Here is a 21,272-nt window from a genome sequence, read left to right as displayed (position 1 = left end):
TTCTCCTGACAGCTGCTTACTTGAGTCACCAGCAGCACAAGGTCGGCAGCTACTGTTTGCTGCTACTCTTCCACTTACTAGTTAAATAAAGCACCACTGATGACATAAAATGCAGTTATATCTTTTATAAAAAATTAGATAAATTTAAACTATTGTATATGTCAAAATTACTAACCTCCAGAAAAGAGCTGACCATAGTCTGGTCTTTTTTTTCTTTGCATCCTTCCTGGATATATTGGTCATTTGTCTGTTGATCAGTTTTTCTAAAGAACATGTTAAAAACACATTGTTACGAGCCTCAATTGCAAACAGGACGACTCTAATTTACTCTCTAAGATCTACATCTAGTTTATTACTGCATATCATTTTTCATTAACCATTGCTTTGTTTTTTGATGACCCCTTACTCCATGACTACCATGTAAAAGTGCAGCAACACTGACATTCGGGATCTGCAGGCGATTTAGGACTCGATCCACAGCAGTCGTGCATGCAGTGGAAGGGCAACCAGTCAGGGATGGGGAAGGAGCACAACGATCTCTTCCGTGCTGTCGAGCCAGACAGATATGTGCTGAACAAGTAAAACCACCTGCTTAGCAAAACCTACGAGCTTCAAAAACAACATAGCAAACGGCATCAGCAGCAAAGCTTGGGAGGGAAGACCAAGTGAGCTCTTCCGCTGATGCCCATCTCGCCCGCACTGGCACTCCGCACTGCGGTGCCCCTCTGCACCCCGCTGCTGGCCCTGCTGGAGCTGGGGTGCCCATTTCGGAGGGGTGAGTGGTGGGGGCCAGCCGGCGGGTGCAGAGCCGCAGCCCCTGCCTGGGCATCTCCCTCCAACACCTCTGCCGGTGGCTGACTGCGGGAAGGCCGCAGACAGCAGGGCACATCGGGATTTGGGAGTACCTCTGGCTTTCAGACAGCAGAACCATATCCTCAGGTACATACACTGCTTCTGGTACGCACCGGAAGGACCCCAACGCTGGGAAGCGTCAGCAGGGTTTCTGCAAGAAATAGTCTCTGCAACTTCACACCGCTTTGCATCAGCATGTTCGCAGCTCGTGGGATTGACCTCTTTCTCAGCTTCACAACTTTCGTGGCGCTTCCAGCAGTCTGGAGATCTGCGAAAAGTATTTATTTCCCATGGTTTTTGCTTTCTGACTTCTACGCAAACTAACAACCAAATTTGGGGCAGGAGAAGCAAGTGTTTGTTTATTTTGTAAGAGGACTACTTGCTGCTAATTGAAAACAAGCATTTCCAACGATGCAGCTGCTCCAGTATTGTGTAAATTTGTACCAACAGATCAGCATCACATGAAGATCTAATAATCAGCTAATGAACTTTAATTTTTGGAGTGTCCCCCCCTGCCCATTTCCATGTTTCCATAATTTCAAAACCACACTGATATGTGCTGCCAGACAAGTATTGAAGTATGCCCTCTGACAAATTTTAATAAAAAACAGAAAAATGCTAACTGAGTTATCAGACTATATTAAAAACCTCGTTACACATATTTACTTTAACAATTTCTTTTTCTTTTCTTAAATAAATAGCAAAGTGTCACCAAAATGAATGGAATGCCTGCACCATTGAGTCAATATAAATTTCCATACTAAGATGAATATACAGTCATATTCTGTAATATTGCATAAAAAGATACTTTGGAGGAAAAAATGTGGTTGCTGGTGCGTCTCCTGTGATGGAAGCGTCAACCTGTGAACAGTTCGTGCAGCAGCACCATTACATGGCACGTTTGTAAAATCTCACCGAAAGGAAGCAAGCAGGCGCGTAGCTGATCTCGGTGAGACTTTGCAAAATTACAGCTCGCAGGGTAACTACACAGAACTTACTGCCTACTAATAAGAATAATGCAGGCGACAGCGTAACACGAGGGGCTGACAGTCCTACTTTCTGGAGAGAAGAACGTTTGTCTTAAACACGGGAAATTAACAACATTAAAAAACAAACAGGCTGACTAACACTCATCAGGGCAAGGTATTTGAGAATTAAAGCTGCCAACTCCTTCCTGAAGAAGGAGCGATGCAGCTATTAATGGTTACATATTCGCTTACAGAACCAGGAATCATTTTCTTGACTGGTTTCCCTGCGTTGAACTGGCTCTATTTTTATGTTTGACCAACAGCCTCTCTTTAAACTGGGGCAGAGCTTAAAAGAACAGCGCTGGAGGAAAATCAGCAACATAAGGCGCACCAGACAGCTCCTGCAACGCAAACCCACAACAGCGTCTGCTGCCTTTAACTCGCTCTGCCGTGCCTTGGCTTCGCAGCATCCCGCTGCCGGCAGGATCGCTCACTGCTCTGCAGCCACTCGCGGCACGCAGGGTGCGCCGCTCAGCGGGCTCAAGCGCAGGGAGCGGCACCCCACCTTCCTGCTTTCGTTGGCTTAAATCAGACCCTCGTTATTTTAAACAGAGTTTATTGTATTTAATACATTATAAAATTTGAAAAATTGTAGGAAAGCAGCAGATTCAAACCAGAGCATCTCTACCAAATATTAATTATTCTGGCCCCCTTTGAAAAAAAAAAACACAAAACAAAAAAAACAACAACAAAAAACTCATTCAAAAGAAAAGTTAACCTTTCACATCTGTGAGGGCAGACAAAAAGTGTGCGACTTCTGTACAAACTACATTTAAAATTTCAGTCGACTAGCTTTCCAATGCAATGGATGGTCGTCTCCTGAACGCCTGCCCATCCACCTCTAAAAAAGACAGACATAAACCTCCATATGCAAATAAAGTTGAATCAAGGTGTACACACTAAAAAGTGGATGGCTGTTCGGCAATGAAAAATGTGTAAGAGTAGTCTATGTATCCCCCAATGGTAATGGCTTGTATACCGTTAAGTGGGCCCGAGTAAGGCCTAGGACACTTAATGGCCATCACAGCACCAACCTCATCTACCACTTTTTTTTGTTGCATTTCCTACCTTTTGACATATACATACGTATATATATGTACATACATACATATACATACATATTTTATATATGTTTTCTTTTACACCTTGAGGTTATTATTATTACTACTATTCCAAATGTTCCCATATGAATTCAGGTGTGGTCTCTATATTTGATATAAATGTGTCTTTTATTCAATTTTAGGTTCCAGGACTTGTTTGGAGTCCAAACTGCACATGAAATGTCCCCCTTTTTTCTTTTTTTTTTTTCCTCTTTCTTTCCTCTTTTTTTTTTTTTTTTTTTGCATAAAGAAACATGTCCATTTTAGTCCAGAGGCTCTTGCTTTATTCGAATGACGGAGGGTGCACGAGATGTCCTTCTGAGTTCTCGTCTCAGTACGTATTCACTGAATTGGGAAGAGTCCACCCCACCTCCACATGAGCCAACAATCTCAAAGCCTCTTTGCTGTAACCTCTCAAGTACCTGCAAAAAAAGCAAACAAACACCTATGTATAAGTAAATAAACAGACTATTTGCTGTCCAAGGACGATGCCTGCCTTGTGCAAATGGATCCAGCTATGAAACAAAAGTTGTTATACAGATCCACAAACAACCTCTGCTGGAATGCCTTAACTGGGTCCCTAAGCTTCATCTGATTGGACTGGTTTCTGCTGACTTTGGTGACTGAACAGTAAGAAGAAAAATGGAGAAAAAAATATTTTTAGTACTGTCAACAAATACAGTATTTTTCTATCAACAAAAACATGTCTGAAATAAATAATGCATTCTCTGCTTCATATTTACAATGCAAAATGGAAAATACAGGATTCCACAGCAGACAAAGGAGAATGCTGAATAAATATAAACTACATAGTGATAACACAGTTACTATGATTACAATTTAAGAAAAGTTACCATTAGATTTTCCAGAGGCTTAAAAACTGACAGTGATTTCAAAGATCTGTGGTTATAATGTTATCTGTGGTAAACATAGGACCTTTTAACTTTAATTATAGGACTAAAAAATTGTGCCTACACAACATCTTTCCTCCCTTTTTACACCCTAAGTGCACTTGCAGTGGAAGATACGCTGGCACAAAAGAAAAAAAGGAGTCAAGGGAATTCAAAAAGCCCTCTGTGGGCTTTGCTGATAATCCTAACAAGACAGAAAAGGCTTGTGAAAGAGCAAGAGGATCCACATGTTGAACAGATTCCACAGAGATCTTGGGTCCTAACATCAGTGCTAGGCTGCTAAGAGCATGCGAGCACCAGGTTTCCTTCCATACCACATTTTTTTTTAAATTATCCTTGTTCATGCTCTTTTAGCATAACTTCAGGGCTTATGTGTTCTTTCTCCTGTTTATACTCGTTGGTACTTTCATCTTCATATGTCCATCTATTCTGCTTTGTGGACTTCCTTCTCCTCACCTGCAAAGGAGACTATCATGGGGTGTCACCAGGGTCTACTCAGGGTCTCCTCCACTGCCAGGGGAGGCAGACGCTTGCAGACCACCCCCCCACAAAAAAAATTGGGACCCTGTCCAGTGTGATTGGACTTCCCCGGGATTGCGCTGGGAATGGGTTTGTTCACGGGACTCCTCTCTGCCATGAGCAGCTTTCACTGCTCTCTGTTCATACACAAGAAAGCAGGGGGAATACTGAGTTTTTCCTAGCTATTTCACCAATTAACAAATTGGCTCACAGCATATACTAGGACAGCAGGGGAAAACAGAGTGGCAGAAAACTGCAGAGCATTGGGGCGGGGGGAGAAGTGAGCTGTGGTTTAAAATGCCTAAAACTACAAGACTTGCCACGTTTTTACATGCATTGCTTCAGGTCGGCAAATGTTTCTCCAAAATACCTGAGCACAGCTAATTACGCAGCAGACAAATCTCAAAGAAGAGGGAGTGGGAAAAGAGAAAAGAAATTCATGAAAAAAGTACACATTAGAATTTCAGTGCAGTTTCTATTTATCCCCATCTTTAGCTTTTAATCTTATAAGCCAAAATCCCCAAAATATGTCTGAATGCAAACTACTGAGAAATACAGCAGGAGAACTTAGCTTGTGAGAGAAAACATGATGGTAATAATTGGTCAGGAAACTAGCCCAGCCCTGGGAAAACCCTTTAGTCTGCACATCACTCTCCAGGTCTACAAATAGTCCCTGTCCCATCTCACACTGTTAGTAGGATTTTGAGGTGCTTATGTCCCCAAATAACGGAGGATGCATCAACAGCAACACAGGTACCATGGGATCATCCTCTCTCCAGAAGCCTAAGCATATTTTTCCACTCTGACTTCAGTTTCTCACATGAGTAAATCTACTTGGCAATTCTTACTTGCATGATTAAACATCAGGATAAACAAATACTGCTTTGACAACTATCATAAGCTCTGTGGACAAATAACCCTCTCTGAAGTCATATCCCTTTTCAGTTATAAATCTAAACGTTGAAGGAATGCCTGAAACGTGTATCAGCCAATATGACAAAAACCCTTGATGTTTCAACACGATAGTAAAGGCCATCAAAAAAAAAAATAAAAATAAAAACTCCTCTGAAACACAACTGTCCAAGCATAACATATGTTAACAGTGTCTTGATAGGTCTTGATAGGTCTAGCTATACTGCTGCGTTATAGAACTGGCACATATACAATACCTAGTGAGCCCTCAGAGCATATTCCAATGCTTGGCTCTCTTTCTTTGGGGTGAGGAGCAGAGCTTTTCTACCAGGATGGAAAGAGCTGGTAGATGGAAAGATGTCAAGCTCAGTTTGCAAGTCTTTTCTGTAAAAGACCTTACCTGTGAGTCTGGAGCATTTAGTAGGTGAATCTAAACCAAACAGCATCAACTGTACTAATGACAATTTCAAATTAGCACAGGATGTGCTAATTAGACGGAGACAGGTTTGTTTGTTTTCTGTTTTGTTTTTAAACCAACACAGAGGACAAGACAGATGATACTATAACTTGAAAGCTGATTACAGTTCTTCCAAAAATTACTTGAACTTGTCTCCCCAAATTTTTCTTTCATTTCCATTTCATATTAGATTTTTTTAAAATAACTGGTGCTTTTTTAATATATTGCTACATCCTCTACTATGTCATAATAAAACAGGAAAAATACTGAATGTGAAAGAGGAGGACCTTCCTTAAGATCATGAAAATACAGATAGGTGCCCATCTGCGATAACAGACATATCATTGTTTTTATTAGCTCATCAAGAAGGGAAAAAGAATGAGCTATCTTCATCCTAAATTAGAAAATATAGGGCAACACAATACATCTACTCAAGAAGTATTAGCATCTGAGGCACTGAGATGCTTCTACATCACTAAGACTCAACAGATGCCTTCTTCCACAGCTGCAGGTATCTCCTTTCTCCAGAAGATACTGGCTTTTATTTCAGGAGGAAGAGGAAGAGGAGGAGACCACCCATGTTTTCCCTTCATGGAAGGGATGCCATCCTTTTGGTAGCCAGTATCTGAATCCAGCTGTCTTTTACTCATCCTAATTTCCCTTTCCCCTCACTTCTCACTTAATACCCTGAATGAGAGACTGGGTCTTTACTTTTTTGTTCCTTTGCACTTCCTGTCTAGTTTCAGAGCTCCTACAGACTCTAATAAATCAGAGCATCTCTGCTACCTTTCTCAGCATGTGGAAGTTGTTTCCTTTGCAGGTGAAGGAAGGAACAGAGCCCTCATCTCCACAAGAGGATACGATAGCTCTGTCAGGATGTGGTATCTTCCCTCCTTGTCTTGAGATGTCCCTGTGGCTTCCCGTCAGTCCAGAAAACAATTTATAACAAGCAGGGCAAGGGACAGGAAGCAGGCTTGAATGGTCACCTTATATTCGAATGTCAAAAAGTATTTCATCAAGTACACAATGTCTTTATATTCAGGTAAACGTGTACCTCCTAAAGCAGGTTTTTAACACTGCTGTAGTTTGTTTTGCAAAGAGATTTGGTCACAAAGCATGCGAATTAAGTTGAGAAAGCAGGCCTGACCCATAGAACTAAGTAAGTAGCTCAGAGTCTCCATTTGATTTTGTTCATTGAAACCCTCCAGTGACAGAGAAGCAGATCAATCCACTGGCACCCCATCAGCAAACTCCCTTCCAAAAATTGCATACGTGACTTCCTACCTGAACTGAGTTGAGGTGACAGTATCCATTCAATGGAAACCTGATGACATGCGTCGAGTCATGATTCCAGCCAGCATTGACAGAATTACACATCACATCACCAATTTCTGGAAACACTTCTTCTATCAATGACTTATCACCACTCAGTGTAATCCTCTCTCCAAGATCTGGGGCAACTCGCACCACCAAGCACTCACAAGACTTTGAAAAGCGGCCAGTTTCCCGGTCTTGTTTCCACCTTTCCATTTCTCCTAGCATCGGCTGAAGCTGAAAATATTTTGCTTCTTCATATAACAAACTGTAGTCCTGAAAGACATATACGTTACTGTGCACAATTAAGAAAGAGGCATTGCTAATGCACCACTTAATATATATGGTTATTCAGGCTAACATTTTTCTAGATCTGGAACCCTTCAGAAATGCTTCACAATTACTGTGTAGGAAGGTATAATAAAATAACAGTGCAAGCAAAAAAAATTATCACCAGCCACTTGAAACAGACTGAGTATGGTAGCATTTGTGAGGGGAGGGGGGAAAGTTATGCTCACTTAACTCCCTCATGTCATGAAATAATCCAGACAGTCACATCCCACCTTTTCCCAAATCTTTATCCCCATAGTGATGTCATAAAATAATGACCTCATTGAACAGATGGAACAGAATTCAATCAGGATTCAGAGAATCCATCTTCAGGATCCATCGCATCTTACAGCGACACTAGCAGGCATAGTAACAGGTATAAGCATGTAAATGAAGGAGCCTGCAATGGTTCTAAGTGTGAAATGATTCAGATATTTGCATAATGAATTGCATATATTACTGCATTTTAAAAATTAAGTGTTTTTTAATACCTCCACATTTTGCCAACAGTATTGTTTACTACATTGTCTTAAACACCAGAGCAGAGAGAATGCATTTCTAAGCATAGCCAGTATAGAGGTAATTTAGAACTGATGATCTGGAGTTCATCTACAGCCATATTTTAAATACAAAAAAAAAAATCTTGTTTTTCTAGGTTTAAGAGCATAAGATCATTTGGAAAATATTTATACAGAGAAAAACAATACATGAGAATTAGGGAAGACAGAGGAATAGAATGACAGCAAGGAAACAGTGGCACCATAGTCAATATAGCACTGAATTTGAGCTGCAGACAGAATACTTTATGAGCACAGGATATCTGAATTATGTTCAGAATACTGCTTACATTTAATGCCTAAGAAAAAAATCATCTAGAGTCTATATTTCTAAGAAAGAAGGATCACTGTTCATTAGAAACACTGGTCTTTTGGACAACTTAAAGCATAACTGGAAGGGACCCCTTTGAACATCATGTTGGTTGGGTGAACTTGCCAGGAGTTACATTTTTAATTTCAGCACTGCTACAGTATATTTATGTGTTTAAAAGGCTCTGCAAATATGATTTGTTAATCCTATATGGAAGCGGTTTTTTCCTTTTACTGTATTTCTGATTACCTTTAGGACAAGTGCTGAGAGCAGCACAAAGACATTCTAAGGCTTCAAAAGAGGGATATGATGCTTATCAGTATCAGTTTCTAAACTCCCACATTATTTAGGTAAGTCTAACATTGTCATGCATGGAAAAAATAAGTATGTGTCTACTGCAGATGATTCAAAGATTGCTGCAATATAACTCTTAAACTGAACATAACACCTGTTATGCCCCAAACACCTGAAAAATCTGTCTCTTAAATATGAGGGATAAAAGGCTGCACAACAGTGCAAACTGCTCTAACCCTTCCACATCACCTCTCCCGATCAATCTGAATTGCGAGACTTCCTACTGTGAACTAATGGCACAGCAAACTACTTTGGTATGCATTCATAAAGTCATGATAAAGATCTGTTCTGATTGTAACTGTGGTCTCCAGCTCTCACTTCGTTGACACCACGTATACACCCACATACGTACAAGTGGATAAACACAGAACATCGCAACGCGTCTGAAACTCTGCCTCTGTAGGCTAGTACCTGACGTGGTGAATTAGCACAAATTTAATTTGTTATTAAAAAGGAAAAAAAAACAGACTCTTCTATAAAGTCTAAATACTGAATGTGGAAATATTCATCCCTGACTTCTCTTCTAAAATTAAACTTCCAGCATGTATTCAAGAGTTTAGAGAAAAAAACATTCTATGACCCAATGTTCAAATATTACCATGAGAGCAGTTTATTTTGTTGGTATCATGGTTTCCCCCATCATTCTCTCAATTTCAACGTGGGCCTGGAAGTTGGAGTCACTGCAATCAGAGGGGAACCACAAAAGATGGAAGGGAGAACCACTAACCTCAAAACTAACAAAGAGTCAGTTATAAATTGTAACATCCTTTCTATATTCCACGAGCATCCTATGATACTTAGTTTCCCTAGGTCAAATATGGCAAGGGTGCTCCATTACGCTATCATCAGGAGAGGAAGATTTAGTATTGATGTCACTCTAGGAAAGGTTAACAGATATCACTTTAGCAACACCACAATTACTTCTGCCAAGTACCTGAACTCAACCGTCATATTCTAAAAGCCCCTCCTGTTTGCTGCTCTATTTTGATTAGGCTGTCAAATTCTTGCAAGGTAAATGCAAAACACTCAAGGCCCTTGAAATCTCACCTTGAAATCATCAGGAATGAGGAGTTTTGATGTTCTTAAAAAATTCAAGATATATCTGAACATTTGCCCATCTCTGTCAATGAAATAATGCTGCTTGAGACTGTCGAGGACAATGGGCTCTGTGCCATCAAAAAGTCTTCCGATTCTGCAGAGGAAAAAAAAAAAGGCAATGTCAAGGTCAGATCAAGCCATGTTCAGCAGTTTTGTGCCCTTACTGCGACTGAGCAGGAGCTGCAAAAGGCTGGAAGTCAGACGCACGCTGCAAAACTCTCACATTTAGTAAAACCCACCCATGCAGAGTCCCACAGACTTCACTGACATAGCTCTTGGCTCCAGTTCATAAGGAAAGGGCTACTTTCAAACCATCCATTTTTGTGTTTCATAGCACGGCCTCAAACTTTTTGCAAGCCCAGCTCAGGGACAGCTCAGCTGGGGAGAAGCTTCCCACGCTAGCTTTGCTGCCCAAATCCACCTCTTGTGAGATGACAGCCCCAGGCCACGGTTTGGGACACTTCTCAATGGCCTTCAGCTAACCCTAACACTCCTCTGCACCAACCCCTCAGTTGCATCTGTTCTGCTTCCTGGGGGACTGCATGCTAAACCTGATTTTGGTTGAATCTCTGGGGAAAAGAAAAAGGTTATTTTGAACCCAGATTGGTTTTTTGATGCACCAACACTTGTACAGGCACAAATGAGGGGGCAGCACATTGTGGGAATAAGTAACTGGGGATGCAAAGGTTATTATATTTCAATGTGAGGCAGTGATTTCACAGGAAAAAGTAACACTGTTTGTGGCAGGTATCAATTAGCATGCTCTAAAAATAGGAAAAATATTTCCACTTTTATAGAGACCACCCGCCCACCACCAGAACCATGCTGTCACACAGAGAGTCTTCATTTGCTAAAAATTCCTGCAACATCAACTGTTGTTAGATAAACACAAGTTTTCTATAATTGTTTCTCACAAAACCAGATTTAATTAGAGCAGTAGGAAGAGCTGGAAATCCTGAACAAAATCCCTGACATAGCACATGAAATTTATGTTGCATTTTTTTGCACTGAGGTGTTTGCAAAACACTCCTGAGTCACTAGAAATTTCCCAGTGAAAACATCAGGAGTGACTGGTATGTTTGATTTTGTGTGTGTTTATATGCCCATATGTGCATGTGGAAGTACTTCCTGATTCTTTCCAATGCCCTGCCTCCAAAAAACTGTAAACAAAACTGTCTCAAAAATAGCTCATGTTTGAGACTTCACATGGACATTTTGCATGAAATATTACTGACATTTTTGGACATGATTTTAGAGCCTTGTCACAACCTGTTACATTCTGCTATATTCTGCAGATTCTGTGTTTTCGTTATTTTAATGAAAATGGTCAATCATATGTAGCTTTTGTACTAATTTAACCAGTCTGATTTGAGAAGCAGCATAATAAAATCTATGCAGTGTTCTAAAGAATACAGAGCAATCTTGCTGTACATCAGCATGGACTTAATGATGTAGAGGCACTTTATTCCATGATCACACTCAGTTTGTGGGCTGTGGCTGAGCAAAAGCCACTTTGCACCCACAGCCACACAGCCTCACTTTAGAAACCATGCCGCAAACCCAGACGGACTTCAAGAAGACATCTATGCGCGTAGCAGGTATCCCAACAGTATACTCGATAATAAATTTTGACTGGAATACCAATCTCATTTATTCTTTCTGACCAGCTGGGAGAAATGAAGACTGGGAAAGAAACAAAAGGCCATTAAAAATTCTGTAGGAAATGCCTGAACCTATTTAATTTGCATGAAATCCGTAACATATAAGGAATTAAATATGTTTTGCAGAATGATCAGGTAGCAAATACTTTTCTCAAGGCTATCGCTTAGAACAGTTCAGGCTTTCTTCCATGGGTATTTGTTACTGTCTGCCCTGCTGCTCAAAATAAGATGTGACAGGGCATACAGTATAGATACCTACTCACTAAGTGGATGAGCAACATTTATAGTCAATATGGTAACACTCCATATTTAGAATTAATTTTCCCCTATATCCAAGCATGTAGTCTTGGAATCTATAATGGAATCCACGCACACAAAAATATATATTTAGGTAAGTCATTACTGAAATGTATAATTGTAATTGGCTTCTGCAGCATTTTCCTACTTCTAAATTACTATTATAATTACATATTTTAAACCTCTAGGCTTTTTGTTTTCATTTTATTAATTGTTTAGGAGAACAACAAGATAGTATGAGAGGATGGAGTCTTCTGACAAAATCAGAACACTGACAACAGTGCACAAACATTAGGAATACAGCCTGGGACCTGAGAGTCATTTGATCTAGTTCGGAAGAGTTACCAGGAAGAGCGACCGTAGCACACTGTTTCTTGTAGCTACACTCCCCCCCCCCCCCCCCCCCGGAACTGCAAATTGCCTTTCCGTTCCCCTCCTGACAGTCACTTTACAATATGCAACTACACTTTCAAAGGTTAAAAGAGCTTCAGAAGATTGGACCCCAAGCAGAGATAACACTGCAAATAAAATTAAAGTTTGTTTCCTTTTTAGATGAAAAACTGCAGATTCTAGCTTCCTAGAAAGACTTGTGATAACACGGGGACCGAAACCCAGTAATGCGGTCCTGCCCTGAAGCAGCATTCACTACACCTGCCACCAGAGCAGAACTGGCTACACCAACACCAGGGGAAAGCCTTTGCCCTGCATCCTCCCTCCGCACTCGAGGTTTCCTGGAAGCACAGCGGCAAACTCTGCCGCGTCTCTCCCTCCAAGTTTTGAATACAATAACGTTTGAATAACCATTCCCTCCTTCACTCAGAACTCAGCTTTTCCTTCTGCTTGGTCTCACGTCGAAATGATAAATGCTTAAGTGACATCAATCTGCTGGCACGAAACTGGACTGTGAAGTCATGTTTATTGTAATTGCACTTCCCAAGAAAGCCTGAAAGATGTTTTTCCCCATCTCCTTCTTGACAACTTTGGCTGATGATTGGCAAAGATAACAATTTTTTTTTAATGACAAATATGTGACAGCTGAATGGATTTCCAAACAGGAAAGCACTTTGAAGGCGGCTTGCAAAATAAGCTGATAATTATATGCAGAATTAGCCAAGTATCAAGGGTAAAGGATAAAAAGCTGTAGTCCATTTAGAAGAAAATGTACTTCTAAAATATTTAATTAAAGCTAACAAGCTGGAATTTTCTGTATATATGGAAAATTAATGTCCCATGGGTTGAAAGTGCGACCTCCAATGGGTAATAATTAATGTCTATGGCTTTAAGTATCATATTCCACTGTCAGAAATCACATGCTTCAAGGGCTGAAAATACAACCGCTGTAAAACCTCTGCTTCCGTCAGAGAATTTGCTTTTACTTTGAGGATGTAAAACAGGTGCAACCTCAAACTTGGTTTTAGTGGGGAGAAAACAACAGGTCATGGAAAAGATCAGTGTTTTATTTCCATAAAACACTATAAGGACAACTTTCCCCACAGATCAGTGCTCACATAGCAGCATTTCCAGAATGAAAATCTACCATGGGAAGATGACATTGCTTATAGGATTTCTCAAATACTTCAGAAACAAGTACTGTTTGTCAAGTATAAAAACACACTCAGTTTGCAGCAAAACTGTATACATGGTGTGAGTGTTTATAAACTTGCACTCTAAAAGTATAAATGTTTATATGCATTACTATACACAGAGAAAGAAAGACTTTCCTTTAGTGTATTCTGCTTCAACTGACAATTTGGGAAGGAAACAATAATTAAGAAAAAGATGGCCAATATTAACAAAAGTAGTAAACTATCCCACAGCTTCCTTAGCACTAAGAAAAATGACACAGTCCTGCAGATTATTTTAGTGGCTTCACTGGATATAGCAAAAATTCTCCTCTTTTGTAATAAAAGGGATGCAAGGAACATGGAAAAAAAGCAAGCCCCAATGTCTGCAAGCATGCAGAATATTACATTACTTTTGATCTAAGGCAGAATGAACCTAATTTTTTATTCTGGGAAAATGTAGATTCCTTATTAGGAAATATATTCAGCATATTACCATTACTGTTACCAGAGAACACTGTCAACTCAAAACTGACTGAAAAGAATTGTAATAAACCATTTTCAACAGTTCTAAGCTGTTAGCTTTCCCTTCTCTCTCCGTGTCTTTCATAAAACAACAAAAAGTGAGGAAAATACCCAGTCTGAAGCCTTTTTAAGAAACTGACAGAAGATATTCTTCTCCTGCAGGTGGAATATCTGCACTGTTGCAGCGGTCAGAGGCCCATGCTAACGGCAAGGCAGAATCACTGCCTGGGACTTTACTGAGGTCTGATACTCAGTGTCCGGGAAGGTGCAAAGTACTCATGAAAACACATCTTTCTTCCTCAGATAATGAATTTCATGACAGAGAATTACAAAAAAAAAAAAGTTATTTTAGATGAAGTCTTACTCACCTGGCTGGAGCCACTGAGGCAAAGTTGGTAGGGGCTGGTCCATAAAGGATAAGCGAATACAAGTTTTATGATCACTCCATTATATTTATGTGGCTAATGGAAATGCTTATTTAACACTTCGGGGTGAACAGAGAGTAAGTTGGAATAGGCTTGTACTTTTTTCTCCTAGCGACTTTTTAGTCCACGTTGTCCTTATTAATTTCTTTTCATTTTCTTTTACTGAGTGCTCAAAGGCAATTTGCATAAGAGGCCATTATAAATTAGATCTATTTAATGGTATACTCATCTCATGGCTATTTAATTTTACTTCCTCATATGTCTAAATTATATAATTTTGGACTATCTACTAGAAGCTAGAACGTCTGGAGAGATATCCACATTCGGGAGAAACGCAGGTAGCTGTACTACCTGAGTGGAGAATGGCCGTAAGTTTCTCTTCATCTTTCAGAGGACCACTCTTAGGAGTAACAAGCTGCTCTTCTTTCCTGAACACCGCATGTCATACGGATCCAGAGTGCCAGAATACCTAGCAATTTCTGTAATAACTCTGCATAACAAAAGTTGCCTCGTAAACATGATATAACTGAATAAATTTGCAATTTTCAGTAGCACATTTATTAAGAAAACTGCATTTTAACCAAGTACCCTGTTGTAATCGCTTGCTCTCAGTGCTATTATAACTTGTTCTTATCTCTTCCTCCTTACATATAATTTAAGGTTTCATGTCCATGAGTCTCAGGAATTCCTTGGCACAGACAGTTCCTACATTATTAGAAGAGACATGAATGCACTGATTAAAGAGAAGGTAACAGGGGAAAATTGTATTAAAACCTAAAATCTTATTAAACCTTTTACAGAAAAAAATATTTATACAGGATCCAAAAAAGACAAAGCAAGAACAATGTACAAGAGGAGGTACTAAAACATCAGGTTTTTTGAGATTTAAAAGAAAATCTTACATGGCATTTTAGAGAACAGATAAATCGTAGATACCGAGTGGAAGTGATGTCAGAAACCTTTGTGGAAATAATTGCTGGAGATTAAAGAACTGAATCATTTACATGGAGACCATTTCAAACACCTTAGGATTGTTATGTGAGCACAGAGGCAAAAGAAAACACAAGGGCAAACTCAGAGGGCTAATGAAACACTTAGAGGAAATTGAGACAGACAGGGAGTGGTGAGTGGTCTTAAATGCAGAGTGAACTACGTAAAGAACAGATGGGAAGGATGTGAAACGATGAGTGAGGCGGTATCGTTACGGAATACAGCAGAGACAACACAACGAAACATGGGATTTGCTATAACCTGCCTGATCAGAGACAGCACCAGGAGCAGAGATGAAAGCAAAATCAGACATATTACAAAATGAACTAATAGTCATTGGATCTAACCCACACGGACAAACTGACACATTAACTGGAAAAGAATATATTGCACAACACCATGTAGTCATGTTGCAGGAATGCTGCTTACACTAGAGAGTGAACTACAGCTTTATATCCTGCAGATGAGGGTGAAGATGTTGTGTCAATAAATGAGAGTCAAACAAAAGAGGATATGTGGGTCACAGGGAACATTGGGATAAACTAAATAATCGACAGCAAAGGCCCCAGAAGAAAACAGCAACACCCCAAGTTCTATTTGCTTGAAAAGGAAGTTAAAAAAAATTTAAATCTGCATTTTCCCTGTTAAACAGGTGATCTAGCAACCTATGAGACTTACACCAGAAATAATAATTTCTTTCTAAAATAAAGCTAGTACAGGAAGTCCCTCTGATTTACACAACATACTGATTTGCAGTCTCATAGCGAGTGCAGGTTGGAATAATATCCTGCAAAAGCTGTCTAAAAGTTGTAGACTCTGTCATATCCCTGGCACATTCATACACTCATTTCCAAATTCAGGACTGTCATCCACCCAGACCCAAACGGCACTCATAGAAACGCTGACAATTTAGAAAGGGAGAAAATAGTTGGGATGGGATGTCAAGAGCTTGTGACTCATGGCTAGAAATCTATACATGTGGGCAGAGGGAAAGTGTCTCCCACAGTCGCGCTGCTCCGGCGAGGGTGAGGCCAGGAGAAGGCTGTCCCAGAGCTGGCAAAGATGGGACATGAAGTTTTGCTTTACCATATACCTCCTCTCTCTCCTCAGTACATCTTGCTCAGTTTCTGCTCTACCAGAGATACCGACAGATAAGAGAGACAGGCTGCAACCCAAATTTGCATCTTTTCACACAAGGCCAGGCAAGCAAGGGTTTTAAAAGCACTTTCTATACGGTGGCAGCCAAACTTCCTGAAGCTCTAGGTTGCATTACAAGCATTACATTTGGCTGAGGGAGGTCTGTCCTCTGCTCTCCAGCTGTCCCCCCAATGCCACTGAAGAGCTATCCTCACCCCCACAACCCCCAGGGCTTCTGGCAAAGTAAGGCTCCTCCACCTGACAGACACCGAATCTGCTGGTGCTCCCCCAGACATCGCGTCCATCAGCAACCCTCACCAGTTCTGCTCACCTCCAGATATCGAGCAGTCCTCAAACCTTTTTCGATACCATACCGACTTCTCTTTCCCCCAAAAGCCCAAAATATTTTGTTGCTTCAGCTAAACCACTACCTACAGGGCAGAGGCACACCCCTCTAAGATCCGTGAGCCCCCCACCTGGCTGGCCAGCTCTCTGCCCTACCACCACCGCGCACTAAGCCGAGGAGACCCCCACACAGGGCAGAGGTGGTGGAAACCCTCCTCCGTCCCTCTTCTGTCAGGAGACTTTTTGCTTCAATGGTTTGCCAGGATGTAAGGCAAATGACCACTGGTATTTTACGAGTTACAACTCCATCTCTCCCTGCTACGTTCTTCAGGTTCACTCACGCACTGGATCTACTGACGAGCATACTGCAAGTCTTTAAGCTCCACATCTCCAACAGTACTTGATATCTCACAAGTCCTCAAAAACTTTAAAGTTTTCCAGTGCGCATCAAACCCAGTTTTCCCAAAATCATTTAAACCAATGAAATGTTAAATCAATTATTCACACAAATACTTTCTCCATCTTTATTTTTTTGTAACCAAGTTTTCTTGGCAATGATAACATTTCACAGAAAATTTAAAAAATACTCTGTTTTCTTGCCAAGATAATTTTACTAAGCTCGAATCCAGTTTCACTGAGGCACATTATTTATGTTTTATCTTGAGGGAAGCTGCCTATTAAGTTAGTAGCAACCGTATCCTTTTGCTTATGATACAGTTATTACCAAGTTATCAGGAGTACCTTTAAGTTATTAGGGTGCAATGGCAAATTAAGTACTTTGCGTTATAATTAGCTAATAACTTTTGAATTATACTTTAATCATGTTTAAGATGGTTGGGTTTGCTGTGAGTACAGATAACGGAGGATAGGAGCAGAACAGGAGTATTTATCATTCAATACCAAAAGGCGAAAGCAGCTAAATTGCTGAATACATAGCATCCCAAAGGCCATGATAATCTGTATATTCAGAACACCGAACCCCTTTGCAGTCAGCAGTGCAATAAAGTAGAACTTGTGTGTTGGGATCACGTTTAGGGAAAAAAAAAATAAAAATAAAAATACTAGCTCCAACCCACTCTCCTTCGAGTCTGGCAATTTTTCTTAAAAAGATATGTTAGTAACACCCATCTTCAAATCTCTATCAATAAACCCTGTAAACTTAAATTCCACAAAGAGAGAACACACACACACACAAAAACTTAAAAAAAAAAAACAAAAAAAAGCTACAAGAAACATTTCACTTTCAAAAATCTGGATGTAGAAACAATCATTCTCAGAATGGGGGAAATTCTTTGATGTCTTTCCTTGGTGCATCAAATTTGCACCCCAGCTTTCATGAATTTCATTCAGAGCATTGCTAACTCTCAGTATTTCCTTTGTACACTCAAGAACATTTGGTATCAAAATTTCACATACAGATCACTGGAAATTAGGAAACACACTCTGAGAGTCCTCCATTAAATCCCTTAGAAAAGAATCAGCAAAATGAGTTCTGGAACCAAAAACATTAAATATCACAGGGTTAAGAGTGCATGATCTATGATAACCCTAACTCTGCCCTTTCTCAGAAAGTTACTTCAGGAACCAGGCATCACATTTTATTCGTCTGTGGTTGCTTTGAGCCCCGGTAAATAACAATAATTGCAATGAAATCATAAGCAACCAGACATTCCAAGATACTCACAATTCTGACTGGTCACTTAGCCAGAAATCCTATCTATTTTGTTTTGTTAACTGCCGCCTCCTCTACGAGGAAGGACAACGCGTTGCCATAGACAGGACAAGATGGCACATGCCTTTCCCTGTGCAAGAGTTGCACAAACTCCTTTGCATTTCAGTCCATAAAGGCAACAGATTTTACAACTAACCTCTGGTACCGTACAAGGAATCCTATTATAACTACTCCTCTAGGGAAAAAGAGACCACTTCTACATTAAAGCTAAAGTAACAGCTTCTCACTGTCTAATCAATAAAATCCAAAGAGAGAAAGTGCTTCTAAAACCTTTAGCTCTTAACTGCGAAGAGTCTGTGTCCCCACACAACACTCTCCTCCAGAACCCAGACAGGAATAAAGTATTCTCAAACCTCCTCATTCCTCTGCTCTCAATACCTGTGAAAGTCACTTGCAAAGTCTGAATCATCCTTCTTGAGTATAATTCACAAAGAGGACAACAATTTGCTACTACTAGCTTGTGCATCAGAAGCCTGTAAAACCGATTAGCAGGTTTCAACCCTGCAGCTGAACACGGGTTCTTACCGTCTTACAAGAAAAAAAAAGTACATGCATAAAGAACATTATTAAGGTGATCAAACCAAGTGTCACAAGTTAGGAAATGTCAGATATAAAGGTGCTTCTGCAACTTTAATTTGCAAGCCTCCCCCTGCACAAAACATTTTAGACTCAGTCTTTAATGACATGGCAGTCTTCTTTTTTCCCCATAGTACGCTCAATTTTGGCAGTAGACAACCTGGAGATAAGCCAGGGTTAGACAGTGTAGCAGACCCTTGCCCACAGGACCCTTGCTTCATTTGCTGTAGGAATAAGGGATGTCTGACGAACGAGGCAGGGGTTGCAGGGAGGGAACGGAGGTAAGGCACAAAGAGGCTGCCCTGGAAAAGTTTGTTCCGTCCACTTGTGTGCTGGAGTCCCTGTGTGATGCCAGCCCGAAGTGCGCACTCCTCTTTTTCTGAGCTCTTACTGTAAGACTTTGGGGCTGGTTTGCAGAAGTGCTGAGAGCTCCTGGACTGAACTGCAGGGGAACTGTGCTTCCCACAAAAAAGCGGTACACAGCGCTAAGTGCTGTGAAGTATCAGATAGCATTGGCCTCACATCCAGCACTCTAAATTATTCACAACTTTCATGTCTTCTGGTCTCAGCTCGTTTCATGTTATATCTCTGTCCTCAAACACAAATTGCCATGAGTGAAACAAGAAGGTCCTAGACTTAGGAATGCTGCAAAAAAGTACGTGAGAAGACTGACGACTGTCTTCAGAGCAGGACTCGAATAGTGAGCAGAAAATATGGCTCAAGGACACATGCTGAACCATGAGGAGAACAGGAGATGTTGAAGAGCTGTTTATTAATTGAGCGTCATATTTCTCTGTGCACTGAATGAAGGATTCCCACAGAAGAAAAACAGCAGTAGGCAACCACGTATTAGAGATGATATCACTTTGCATATACGTGAAGACGACAAACTAAGGCCGCCCCGGCAGCCCTAATCTTCTTTTCACATAAAGCTGTCTAATTGCACTGAGAAAAGCTGCAAGGCCAATTACACAGTATCTATGTTATTATGCTTCTCTCTGTTCTCTCAAACATTTGTGCTTTGCTTTACTTCTTATATCATCTGCTCCTACAATCCTCCATCTGGACTGAAAACTGTACTTGCAGGTTACCATGCTAGATTATGAATTCTTTAAGAAAATCAATCCAGATAGCATGAGAGGATACACAATAGAGGCAAGGAAGATGTGAGCGTTATGCCCACAGAACATAGTATTAGACACACAAGGCTACATACATGGCTGTTGTAATGATTAACTCTAGCTTATATGCCTTACAATTAGAGCACCATGAATCCTAGTGTGGACACACATGTGCTGATATAGACACCTGTTTATACCTGTATAATTTATTCTCACACCTTTACATGTTTAACTGCTCCATGCTAGAGGTTGAAATGATTTAAGTATTTCAGTAACTAGGAAAATCACACCATTGACCAAATCAGCTAATACAAAAGCTGTGCACTAATCAGTTAAGAGGACAGGAAAGTCCACCTAAAACAGCTTAGGCAGTGGCTCTGAACAATAAATAATGCTTAATGCACAGGTTCGAAACGCCAAAGCTGCGGCTGGCATATTCTGCTGGTGGTGGGGGTGATAAAAAGCACATAGATAACATTATTTACATTGACAAACTTTACATATACAAAACATTGGCTTTATTGTTTATTAAATTAGATACTGTTATGGTGTAATAGTCCCTGCAGCCGTACCAAACCCAGCTGTAAAACGTAGTTCTGTGGAGGAGGGTAAAGAGAGAAGAAAGGAAAAGAGCAGAGATACTGTTCAGAAGCAATACAGACTCATAAATAAGGGCGTAAGGAATAATTAACCAGTGCACGTGAAAATACATGCTATGATGTTTTTCAGTGAATGAAATCCTCGAAAATAACACATGCCAGAGCTAAAAGTTACATCAAGATGCCTTTAATATATGAGAGGCAGGATGCAATTCAGCTGCCTAAACACAGGTGTTGGGTGCCACTGGAGATTCCCTAGGGTGTCCCAGACACCTCTGAAGGGCTGGTGGATGGCATTCAAAAACCACCACTGACTCGCACCTGCACCCAGAGGCCAGGCCAGGCAGGAACCGGGGTGTCTGCGCCGGCACTAGATGCCTACGCCAAGGCCAGGGTTTCCCACCCACAGAACGACCAGAAATTAACTGTACTGAAATCTGCATCTTAAACAGTCTAATACTATTCTTTTTGGATACCAATTTCAACAGAAGAAAACCAAGCTTTATTAAATATAAGATAACAATTTTATATGATACAAAATTACAAGTAACTGTTTGTAG

At 40.5% G+C, this 21,272-nt stretch overlaps 1 protein-coding gene across 1 annotated transcript in view; it reads right to left on the bottom strand.

The window, feature by feature from the left end:
* Positions 1 to 2,187: 2,187 nt before the first annotated feature.
* KCTD1 (potassium channel tetramerization domain containing 1) overlaps positions 2,188 to 21,272 on the bottom strand; it is a 72,488-nt gene continuing 53,403 nt past the window's right edge. The window contains exons 3-5 of the mRNA XM_067290023.1: positions 9,692 to 9,836; positions 7,064 to 7,369; positions 2,188 to 3,402 (exon numbers count right to left, since the gene is read on the bottom strand). Of these exons, the coding sequence (XP_067146124.1) occupies positions 3,244 to 3,402; positions 7,064 to 7,369; positions 9,692 to 9,836 (610 nt within the window). The 3' untranslated portion in view covers positions 2,188 to 3,243. The remainder of the gene's footprint in view (positions 3,403 to 7,063; positions 7,370 to 9,691; positions 9,837 to 21,272) is intronic.

The sequence above is a fragment of the Apteryx mantelli genome, chromosome 2 (genome assembly GCF_036417845.1).
Source record: "Apteryx mantelli isolate bAptMan1 chromosome 2, bAptMan1.hap1, whole genome shotgun sequence".
Classification (NCBI taxonomy): Eukaryota; Metazoa; Chordata; class Aves; order Apterygiformes; family Apterygidae; genus Apteryx; species Apteryx mantelli.
The sequence above is the reverse complement of the archived record's forward strand: the minus strand, read 5'-3'. Positions and strand labels throughout refer to the sequence as shown.